The sequence below is a fragment of the Sinohyriopsis cumingii genome, chromosome 5, assembly GCF_028554795.1.
Source record: "Sinohyriopsis cumingii isolate HCF-2022 chromosome 5, ASM2855479v2, whole genome shotgun sequence".
NCBI lineage: Eukaryota > Metazoa > Mollusca > Bivalvia > Unionida > Unionidae > Sinohyriopsis > Sinohyriopsis cumingii.
The window spans coordinates 19,326,607-19,339,785 of NC_142965.1; the positions used below are offsets into that span (position 1 = coordinate 19,326,607).

At 33.5% G+C, this 13,179-nt stretch overlaps 1 protein-coding gene across 1 annotated transcript in view; it reads right to left on the reverse strand.

Annotated features, from left to right (window-relative positions):
- LOC149798735 (short stature homeobox protein 2-like) overlaps positions 1 to 13,179 on the reverse strand; it is a 51,267-nt gene that overhangs the window by 35,519 nt on the left and 2,569 nt on the right. Inside the window, exon 2 of the mRNA XM_089957284.1 lies at positions 7,432 to 7,631. Within this exon, the coding sequence (XP_089813410.1) occupies positions 7,432 to 7,631 (200 nt within the window). The remainder of the gene's footprint in view (positions 1 to 7,431; positions 7,632 to 13,179) is intronic.

A 13,179-nucleotide genomic window follows, 5' to 3' on the forward strand; every position in this document is an offset into this window, starting at 1 on the left:
AACCATGATTACTTGTTCGAGTTTTGTTCACTCTGAGCAATGAAGCTACCCTGATTACTGTTCATGCTCTACTGTATGACAAGTGGTAAGTAACTTTCTGATTGGTTGGTTTGCTACTTGTCTTTATAAACAACATAGCATGATCAGCATATTAGTGGTGGTCATTCATTGGGGCTTCTTATTATATATGCACGTGTATATGGTCAAACCTGTTCAAACGACCACCGGCGTCTAGCGACCAGCCAGCTGTAATATCAAAAACAGTTTGTCATTCACTTCCAGTAGTCCTCCTATAGGTTTTACTTGTATACAGCAACCACCTGAGTAATGCATCGTTTTACTTAGCAACAGGTTATGATGAAGGATTGGTATCCTGTCTGTCTATTATACAGTCAGGTCAACAAACAAACTTCAATACAGATTTTTGTTTTCAATTGCGAGCTTACATAATTTATAATGCCCAGCCCCACCTCCCTCAACTGCCATCACCTGCATGATTGTAACAGAATCCGGTTGTTTTCCTTGACAACTCCAATTTTTTTTTAAACTGTTGCGTTTACAATTATCTCTGACAGAGGCGATAAAATCAAAATTACAAGAGACTCGGATGGGTGAGAAATTTCAATAAATGGGAGAAGCTTTAAATTGGCGAAGAGACTTTAAAAAAAAAATACTTGTCGGGGATGGCGACTGGAACTAAAGTAATGGGTACAAATTGTTGATGACGAATCTGAATTAGTTCGGCAGAAATCATTATTTTTTATAACGGAATCCACGAACGGCTTTATGTAATAATTTTCTAATGCTATTATTTTGCAAATACATTCTGTCATTTTCCAATGGTTAATTGGCTCCAGAAATATTGTAAATAATGTAAATTTAAGCCGAACACTTAATGTCTTTTTAACCTTAGTGCATTATCCCACGTTCATTCCGATATGAGTCTGAGCCAGGTATTAAATAGCAAATGGATTTCAACTAAATTTAATCAGCGGAAACGAGGTAAGCGATATCGGTAGGTGGGGGGGGGGTATGTTGAAATTTGAGACTCTTTTATTAACAAGGCTTTGATTTCACCGCCAAAAGATAAAATGATTCGAATTATGAAACCTGTTTTACTTGCATCGCTCGGGTTCCTCAACATCTAGTTAGGCATTGTAGTCACAAAACCGAGCAAACGATAAATAAATAAACGTAAGCTCAAACTTTCATGTTAAAAAATCTTAAATAACGTCTTTACAAAATTACTTAAATTGGACATGTACGTATATATTTAATTCAAACAATATTAAATTAGTTATGAAATATTAGTTTTAAAAAATTAAAATGTAAATGAAGTTGGTTTCGGCTCAAGAATTTTTGTAATGAATGAGCCATCTTCCTTAACTGCATTAATCATACAAGCTTCATTGCGGATACTTTAATTAACCGAGAAAAGTTATTTCGTTTAGCCCGACCGCCAGGTGTCGTGCGTGTAATGTAGGACAGTAACTCGATAGACCTATTGACATTTCTTCAGCGGTACACACAGTTGGTTTCCCTTTTCGCAAGGTCAGAATCCAAAATAAGGTGCAAGATTTCTGTCTAAATTAACATTAGTCATAAACATTTATATACCATGTTCTTTCGTCCAGCCTTACAAGGTCTAAGTAAACTAAACTGCTTTCAAAAACTGGAGAATAGCTAAGAAATACAATACCCGTGTTCCAAGATAATTAAGTCTCTCCATTTCTGATATTCATTAACATGCTATCAAACACGCTTGCGAGATGTGACATGTCCATTTCATGTTGACGATTCTTCCTCGACGATCAACATTTTAAAAGTTGCGGAGATCTCTCTCTCTCTCTCTCTCTTGCTTGACTAGACTTTTAAGTTAATACTCTTCCTTGCTTGACTAGACTTTTAAGTATAAGTTTTTCCATTCCCCTCTCGTGCGTACATGACAAAATAAGCACAAATCTGGAGTGAGAGAGAAAAACATATTAAGCTGGGCGAAAACAATAAAACTGAACTTGTACGAAGTAACCCACAGTAATCTGGTTGGTCGTAACGGTATGTTTACGCTTTGCTTGGGATCTATTTACACTGTTCATAATATCAATGATACATAGTTGCAATAGCCAGTGACGCTAGGTCTGTATGTTAAATTTGTCGGTTACGAAGCACACATACTGTATTGTGTTTTAATCCTTTGTTGTTGTTTCTGAACCTATTATAATGTTCTAAAAATCGATTATTAATTGTCAAATGTCAAAATGGTCGCCCCCGCGCCCCTTCCTCCCTCCCGCCCCCTCTCTCTCTCTCTGGATTATCGTATCTAGATACGGACGAAAATCCATGGGGATTTCGCTTGTGTCATACGACAATGTCTCTGGACCCATGAATGATGGTAATGCTAGTCAAGCCGTTCAAAGAAGAAGAAGAAGAGAGAGAGAGAGAGAGAGAGAGAGAGAATTAAAAGTCTTTAGAAATGTTAATTAAAGCAGAATAATGACTTAAATGAACTGTCAGTATGTAACATTATTTTAATTACCTCTTGTTGGTTCGTCATTTCATTTAGTTTATATTCCACGCTAATTTCCATACGCTAGTACGTGAATGCCTGACAGTAAGATTCAGTGTACAAGACGGTAACTGTGTTTGCTGTGCAATACTTTCTTCATAAAAACAATATTTGATGTTTAAATTATGAGTGTGTCTCATATTGATTTAATAAATGTGAATAAAAATAGAAACTGAAAAAGAAAACGATCGGCTTATCAACCTGCCTGTGTGACTGTGAACAAGAAGAAAAATCGTAGAACTACATTTTGTAGCGGACACATTCGCGGGATGTGAGGAGTTCATTCACTCGGTCAATACATCAGGAGCATATCGTAACTCCATTCAAAGTGCAAATATGTGTATTTGTATGTGATATAAATAAAAAGTATTATATGAATACTGCACGACCTTGGGAGTGCATTATATCCATCCGACAAAAGGAGTTCATATTTTCCCATACAAATGCAGTAACATTTTTATTATATGTTCATTTTTTTATTCTACCTAAAGCTTAATTATATAAACAAAATACACTACAAGAAACGACGTAAATGAATGTATGCCGTATTCCAAACTAAATACACAAGCGCATATTTATAATTACACAACACCAACATTATTACTGCGCACATAACTCCGCCCAGATAAATTTGAACTTAGTCGCGCGCTCGACAAAATTTTCGAAAGAAAATGGCGTGTCTAGTTAAAATTGACATTTGGAGTCATATTGTGAATGAATGTGCATTGCAACAACTTTTCCGTTTGATCTGGAATGAATAGATTTTGGTATTTTTTTCGATTCTACGAAATTTCGTGATTATGGACTGGATTTGTATGTGACATATCCACATGAAATACACCAGATTGAATAAGCTCGGGAGAAGCGTGTTGACGTCTGCAAATGTGTTTCTCTTTCTGTCATTGAATGTTTGAAATCATAATGTGGGGAAAATATGAAGTCTTTCAATTGCAATTATCAAAAAGACGCTATGGAATTGAATGCTTCTTTCATTTTGAGTGCAGTAAGGAGGATGTAATTGCACTTGTCATCGAAATTACAGTACAATTTCGAAATGTGTAATCAAGATTGAGAACCTATGACATGGCTCATGTAATTCGGATTTGCAGAACTAAGAAAGTACATTTTGAGGAAATTCAGGATGTAAAACTGTAAGTATATTATTATTTTTTTTTTTGCCATTCTTATTACCAGCTAAAGAAGACGGTATATGACTTGTCACTTGTATGTTATTTGTAAGGACATTTTCTTGCGTCTGTTGTATACCGTAGCTAGCCTAAATCCGAAACATTGTAGCAACGCGGAATGTGCCAAAGCTGCTGGTATGTGGCAGTCCACGAAACATCTGTTTTAGTTCATTCAGAAACAAATTTAAACAACCTCAGCGTAAAGCGCCTCTTACGCGAGTGTACATGATTTATTTACAAATCAAACGTGCTGGCATCTGCGTCCAGTGTTTGTTTACAATAGATAGTAGCTCTTTTATGCACGTGAATGCTATATGTGTATTGGTGCGCGGGTTCAATATCGGGTAATACTGCACGATTCTGACAATGTAAAGTTAACGCGGGAAAAAATGAGCATATAATAATGTATATTATTTGGCATATTCCGCGTTAACTTTTTTGATACAATGTTTCGGATTTAGGCTAGCTATACAGTAGACGCAAGAAAGGATCCTTACAAATAACATACAAGTGACAAGGCATAAACTGTCTTCTTTGGCTGGTAATAAGAATGGCCAAAAAAATACTTACAGTTTTACATCCTGAATTTCCTCAAAATTTACTTTCTTAGTTATGCAACAGCGTTAGATACAGCGTACATAGTATATATATATATATATATATATATATATATATATATATATATATATATATATAATTTCATTACGTCATGTAGTGCGAGTAAATATTAATTCGCTTTGTTATATTTTATTTTATTACCTTATATCATATGGGTATATTTAATATTCATCACGTTAATTCATGTTAGTACATATTGATTTATAATTCATTTTAAAGCGTTATATGAATCTTTTATACGAAAATAGGCATTTGGGTGGGGTTGCTTTTCAAAGAGCAATTCATCTTTCTATATCATTTGTGAAGCAAAAGATTTCACACAATTATTTACTAACATCAAATACTCCTTTGCCCCAGACACATTCTCGCGTCTGTACCAGAAATATTAAAAACCATTTCTCCTATTGACTCAGTTGACCAAACCGTATACACTTATTGAATTTTACAGTACAGTATTAACCCTATTCAACAAATATCATCCCCTTCCCTCCGTCGAGACAAAAATTTGTCGACAACATTGGCCACTTTGGTTAGCCACTGGTCGTCCATTGTCTAATGTCTGTCGCACCACCGGTCAAATTTATACACATACCAACCGATTTTGATAAATTACCAAAGTCTGATAGACACAGGGTCCATAGTTTAATTATACTGAGAGAATCGTGTGATGATTTGGGGATGAGACGGGCCGTTGCTTTAAATATTGACGCTGAAATGGTAGCAAATTAATTCAATTAAGTGCCGAATCTAATCTGGCCTTTCTTTCTAATATGTCATCTTCAAGTCTAATATATAAACTCACTTAACCAACTTAGTATTATCTAATTAGAAATAACTCCGGATCCTACTCTAGGGATCTGTCAGAATGAAGGAGTTGATCCCTCATGGCAGTATATAGGGCTGCACGTGCTCCGAAAGGTGAACGCAATCGTTGCGCGTGTTTATTGAGATGATGCTTATAGCCCCATCTCTCTTCCTTCTGATCGTTTCGGTTTGTGAGATCATTCGTCTACATGAGATGTGTTGAGGTTGATCTAATTCAAGACAAATTTGAAGAAATTAGCGAAAGTGTTTGATTTATGAGAAAGAAATTAGGACTGATTAGCGGCTGTTGCATACAAAAATATACTGTGGAGAAATAGAACCCATCCAACCCAACCCCAATTTTATTTTATGTTATTTTATTTTTTTTAAAAACATCTTCATATCGAAACAAAAATATGTATTAAATTGATAAGTGTCCGTAGAGACATAGAAACTCTAGTATGTGCAGAAGGCATGAAACTTGCACTGATTTTGCATGTTCTCAGAAACTAATTAGTGTAAATAAAGTGTTCGTAAATATCATATTTAGAACGAGTGACGTGACGTAAATGACTAATTTTTGCCTTAGACTCAGTTTAAAGGATACGAGCAATATTTTAGAATTCTGACATTTCGGACAAGTAGCTGACTCATAAGTTGAGTAGCACTGACTGGAACGTAAGCTGTCCGAAAATGAAGACGGATGACCAGGACACTTATGCTTTTAATACTAACAGCACCTGGCATAAAAAAAAAATAACATAAAATAAATTTTAATTGGAAATGTATAAAAATAGTAAAAAATAAGACGATTTCCAAGACATAGCTCTACGGCTTAGGTTGACAAATTCGACGATTATAAGTCGCATGGGTAACATCAACAATTGGGTCACATGGGTAACAGCAACAAACGAGAAAAAAAAATCAAATATTTCTCGTGTGTTTTTAACGTTCTTAGACGACGGTCTTGTTCTTTGATGCGCAGACAGATAAAAAAATAATTCTATATTTTAAAATCAAAAGCATATACGCTGTTTCAGCATGGGAATGATCCAGGAAGTGACGTAAAATTGTCTTGAAGACAAGGCAAACTGTGTTTTATTGGGATACAAATTCATTTGAATGACATGCAGTAGATAATCTTTATGTATGAATCTTAAGAAGTTTTAATTTTCAAACATTTCTTATATATGTATTTTTTATATGCTATTGTACTGCAAAATTGTATGTTGGACTTAACCTTGTCCCAAAATCAAGTTTGTTTTCTACTTGATCTGAATTATTTTTTTAATTCTGTAATAGTTAAAAGTTTTTATTAGAAAAATGCTAAATGTGACCTGAAATCAAGCAGACGTCTTTATTGTCTTGTCACTGGAAATATTATTCATTTGTGCTTTAGGATCTAATAGAATCGATTGTTTTATTGTTGTGTCAAGTAGTTCATTTTGGATGGATTTATTTCTTCAAATTATTCAAGTGAAGTGATTTTTCTCTGGAAAATAGATAGTGCTCATAAAAATAAGATTCTTGAACAGAGATATTACCTGGGATTTATAGTGCCTTCAAACCTGGATTTATATTACTGTGTTTCAACTGTTGGTACAACAACACGATACAGATCACCACAGACAAATCAATACATTCAACGCTGAATTTAATACTGATTTCCATTAATGTTTATTAAAAACTTATATTATTAGGACTTGTCTCTGTAATTTCAAGATATGTGGGATTTAATTCGCTATACCGTAAGTATTTTTGTTTTACACTTTCTCTTTTTATTGTAGGAAAATAAATTATTTGCTGAATTTTACCAAGCTTGTTGCTGCTTTTCACTCTTTTTGCTTTTGTAACTTCTTTTGAGATCATAGGCTCGTAATAACACACACACACACACACACACAGATATATATATATATATATATATATATATATATATATATATATATATATATATATATATATATATATATATATATATTCCGTTATACATCGGGTCACTTAAAAAAAATAAACTGGAAACATGTGCAAGAGGTAGACAGATCCATTTCAAGAGAACCATTTCAAAAGCTGTGTGCAGTAACCAGAGGAAACCAGGGTTGGATATAAAAGCTTAAGTTTATATATTTAGTAAATCGAAGACTTCAAAATACGACACCTTTCAGAAAGCAAAGAAATAAACAAACAAATTAAGTACTACATTTTGAAAATTTTGCTTTATACACTAGATAAGGCTACAAAAGTATTTTTGCTTGCCTGTACACGAGCCTCAGAGAGACCAAGCCGCTGAGAGAGCTCTTCCCGCATAAAAGCGTCTGGGTAATGCGTCTCGTCAAAGAGGCGCTCAAGTTCATTTAGCTGTTCCAACGTGAAGTTCGTGCGGCTCCTTCTCTGTTTTAGCTTAGGTTGTTCCTCATCATCTTTAGCTTCCAAAAGATTGTCCCCTTTTTTGCTCGCTGGAAAACATAATTGATAAAACGAGTTGGTCATTTTCTTATGCAAACCCCCCCCCCACACACACACAATATAATTATTGTGATATATAATAAAATTATGCCAAATAAATTAAATGTTTCAAGAACATTCTCGCTTTTTCACAACTGATCCCACTTTCATGCTTTACTGCTAAGATATGCGTTATGAAAACTTACATTGCAACTAAACAATTAAAACAATCGAACGTAAGACGCCTTTGTTAGATTAATTTTTTGTCGCTTTCTTAGCTTGTTAACTTGGTCATGGAACTTTTGTGGAAGTCATTTCTTTTTTGTAATAACAATACAAAAGCTAGGATATATTCATTGGATAAATCAGGTGTTAAGGCAGACACAAACACACACACACACATACACACGGAATACACATTTTGCTGTGTACATAATACAACACTGTTGCGATGATAAATCTCGTTGCTCACATAAAATTTAAGAAGACCTTGAAATCTGTAATTTAATGTCGAATCATAATATTTTTGGCATATTCGCGTGTCTAAATACGAGATGTGAATAAAGGATTTTCTTTGTCTGTTTTCAAGGTTATGTTAATTTCGAACTATAAGCTTTGTAGGAATTAAGAAAAGTGAGTTTTGAAATCGACTTGGCTTTATGGCTGGCTTCATGTCGAATCATTAGGGTATCTTATGAATGTGTGTGTGTGTGTGTGTGTAAATAAACAATACCCTTATGTAAATCCGCATTGAAAATAACAAAAAATGGAGTTCATAACTAAATGTTTAAATGAAACTCCTGGATGACGATAAAGAGAAGTACAGTCTATTAGCCTATGTCTGGCATTCTTATATGCGACAATCACTTTTATCTGACAGAAATATCTGGTACTATTTGTTTATAGTATCGTTAATGATTCAAACTCGATTACCGATTCCGATATTGTAAATTGGGTACAAAAATACAATTTGTTTTTGTAAAATTAATTATTTTACCATGCAGGCAAGCAATGGTCCTTTCTGCCATTGAACCATGGCGTTTATTAAAAATTTATCCATTGAATCTTTTCGGTAAGAAAGAACCTTTTTGGCCTTTAAAATTTGTATTATCTTCATAAAGATTTTTAGTTACCTTTATAAAACTTAGCATAGTCGATTATGTTTGTACTTACCTTTATATAACTTAGCATAGTTGATCATTTTTTGTTGTGATGTTAGATAACTTAATATTGTCAAGGATTTTTGTAACGATGTTTAGATAACGTAGTCGATAATGTTTTGAGTTTTGAGTTATATTGTGAAGGTATATTTAGGAACAAGTCATAAACATGTATTCTTAGAACCGATTATCTTTATCTGCTTCAAGTTTCCTTCAATAATTGATTGATATAGCAATCAAATACACTAGACTGAGTATTAGAAAAGTCAGGTCTATTAAAATCTACCTTTCGAATATGTTTGAAGTCACTTGTAATGATTGAAGAAGAGATTGATTTAATGCCATAATTAGGTACAATATGAGCGATGACGATAAGTTGAATTATCTTCAAAATTCTCAGAATTTAAGCAGAAAGAACTTCCGCTTCTAGATTTCCCATCGTGTGTCTATAGACTCATTACACATACTTGAAATGAGCGATATCATAATTGGCATTCATCGGCTATTACCCTACAATTTTCATCTTTTCCCCCATGTCGTCTTGATGTTGCAATTTTCTCTGAGGACTGTTATTAACTTCCAATTTGGCAGGAAATATTTCCATATCATTGCTCCACTTGTTCAAATTATTGGCAACACTAATTGAAATTAGAAGAAGAACTAACTCTGACGACATTAAGAGTCTTTCAAAAGCCATAATTATCTCGCCATTTAGAATATTAAGTGAAATATCCTTGAAATTAGGCGAGAGAGCAAATCAGACACTGCAATCAAATAATTCGAGAAATCACTACCTTTTACGATCTAGCAAAACGTATAAATAAGTCACATCAAAGAGCAATTCAAGATATATTTATATATGTTCGTTATTATTTGTAACTCAATATGTATCTTTACATGTTACTTATTAGGTGCAATTCAATACATATTTACCTCATGTTCCTTATTATGTCTAATTCAGCATATGTCTATACACTGTCATGCCTCGTAGTTGTTCACTGTCATGCCTCATAATTGTTCACTGTCATGCCTCGTAGTTGTTCGCTGTCATGCCTCGCAGTTGTTTACTGTCATGCCTCGCAGTTGTTCACTGTCATGCCTCGCAGTTGTTCACTGTCATGTCTCGTAGTTGTTTACTGTTATTTTTAGTAGTTATTTAGTGTCATGCCTTGTAGTTGTTTATTGTCATGCCTCGTAGTTGTTTAATGTCTCTCTTTGTAGTTATTTATTGATGCCTTACTATCAACGGATACTATTGAACAGTTCCCTTTTTATGTGAATTTAATTGTGCCGTCAAAATTGTACGTGCATACATTGTTTAAAAATACTGCACTTCATGAAAGGCATAAGATAATAATTAATTTCTTTTATATGTATACTGCGTTGCCAAATTGTTCATTATATTTGTTTTAAAGCTTGCTTACTGCGTCACTTGTTTGGCCCTATTCTTATACGAATTCTGGGTAAACAATATATTTCATTTTATTTTATTTAATCGGCAAACAGCATTATTGTTGTTGTATGTCTGTATAACTTATTAGGTATTTTTTTTTCTATCACGGTTCGTTATGCATGATTAAAATTGGCAGTTCAGTTCCCAAATCAGACCTTCATATACTTTGTGCGTAATCATTACATTATCAGCTGCCATGGACTGTACTAATTATATTTCATTCTCTCTTTTCAAGTCGAAATCTTCATTCCAATCCAGTAGATCAATCCCAGTATTTGTCTCATGTCTAGCGCATTTTATACAGTAGATGATTGGTTTTGCCGGTAGATATATCTTCATAGTTTACTCCCATTCTTGCTCACAAACACACACTCCCATTCTTTTTTGGTAGCTTTTTAATTTAAACAAATGATTTGCTTTCTAAGTGTTTTTTATCGTGCAAAATAGGCATACTTATAAAGTTATTGATTTTGTTAAAACTACTTTACATTCGCGCGCAATTCATATTCGAACCAAGATGACTACACTTGACACGTGAATTTAACTGGGCTTTGCGATATAAAAATTTAAGCTACGAGAATTGTGTGTGTGTGTGTGTAGCTGGGTAATTATCTGCATTTCAATCTGCACCGTTTTATAAGCATTTCTGAAAATTAGTATATTGTATATTGTTCTCTTAAATATGTGCAGAATACGAGTTTTGTACTATTTTCCATTCGGTTAGAATACACTCTCACATTTCCCTTAGATTATAGTAATGAGCAAGGATTAAAATTTGCTTCTTCTTCTTCCATCATTATAGTTGTTGAAGTTGATAATTAACCGTCAAGACTGTGTTGTAATATTGGGTAAGAGTTTGCATTGATGAAAGATTGTGTGGTAATATTTGGTAAGAGTTTGCATTGATGAAAGACTGTGTAGTAATAATGGATAACAGTCTGCATACTTGCTAGTAAAAGACTGGTAATATTGGGTAAGAGTCTGCATTAATGAAAGACTGTCTGGTAATATTGGCTAAGAGTCTACATTAACGAAAGACTGTCTGGTAATACTGGCTAAGAGTCTGCAACCTTGCTAATGAAGACTGGTAATATTGGGTAAGAGTCTACATACTTGATAGTGAAAGACCGTGTGGTGGTATTAGGCAAGAGTCTGCATGCTTATTAATGAAAGACTATGTGGTAATATTAGGTAAGAGTCTACATGCGTAATAATGAAAGACTGTGTGGTGATATTAGGCAAGAGTCTACATACTTATTAATGAAAGACTGTGTGGTGGTATTAGGCAAAAGTCTACATGCGTATTAATGATAGACTGTGTGGTAATATTAGGTAACAGTCATCATGCTTATTAATGAAAGACCATGTAGCAATATTAGGTAAGAGTTTACATGCTTATTAATGATAGCTTGCGTGGCAATAATGGGTAAGAGTCTACATTAATGAAAGACTATGTGGTACTATTAGGTAAGAGTCTACATGCTTATTAATGAAAGACTATGTGGTAATATTAGGTAAGAGGCTGCATGCTTATTAATGAAAGACTGTGTGGTGATATTAGGCAAGAGTCTACATGCTTATTAATGACAGACTGTGTGGTGATATTAGGCAAGAGTCTACATGCGTATTAATGAAAGACTGTGTGGTGATCTTAGACAAGAGTCTACATGCTTATTAATGAAAGACTGTGGTGATATTAGGCAAGAGACTACATGCTTATTAATGAAAGACTGTGTGGTAATATTAGGCAAGAGTCTACATACTTATTAATGAAAGACTGTCTGGCAATAACGGGTAATAGTCTGTATTAATGAAAGTCTGTGTGGTGATATCGGTAAGAGTCTAAATGCTTATTAATGAACGATTATTTGGTTATACTAAGACCAAATTTATCAAACCATATTATTATTTAAGGCCAAACAAGGTGAATAAATAAGCATTGTTTACATGAAAGGGCACAGCTAAGTTTGAAAATATTGCCAATTTTCCAACTCTTTTCAACAATGTATCAATTTGCCTACTGTTCTTTCATAACAAAAAATATTTAAGAAAAACACTATGTAACTGATTTTTACTGCTTCTCTGATGACATATGCTCTGTTTTACATAACAATGCATACCCAAGGCCGGATTAAGGCTTTGAGGGACCCGTGTCATTTCAGAGAAGTAGGGACCCCATGAAATCGGTCTCTAAGCTGTCTTTTATATTTGTATATTTATTATATTATATTAGTAAAATATTATACCGTTTGAACATATATATGGTTTGTTTAAACACAATTAATCGTATCCACACCAAGTGCATCCTCAAGACTGGGGCTGCTATCCTACCCACATCACCTCCTTCATCTGGCCCTGTGTATTGTTTTATATGTTAATATTCTTTTTTTACATATGTTATTATCCCTCTATTTTACATAGTTATGTTCACCTGCATTATATATGTTATTAACCTTCTATTTTACATAGCTATTTACACCTGCATTATATGTGCTATTATCCTTCTATTTTACATAGCTATTTACACCTGCATTATACATGTTATTATCCCTCTATTTTACATAGTTATGTACATATATGCTAACATTACTCTATTTTGTATAGTTATGTATACCCGTATTATTATATGCTATTTTCCCTCTATTTTACATAATTATGTACATATATGCTAACATTACTCTATTTTACATAGTTATATACATATATGCTAACATTACTCTGTTTTACATGGTTATGTATACCCGTATTATTATATGCTATTTTCCCTCTATTTTACATACTTGTCTACATATATACTAACATTGCTCTATTTTACATACTTATGTACATATATGCTAACATTACTCTGTTTTACATGGTTATGTATACCCGTATTATTATATGCTATTTTCCCTCTATTTTACATACTTGTCTACATATATGCTAACATTGCTCTATTTTACATAC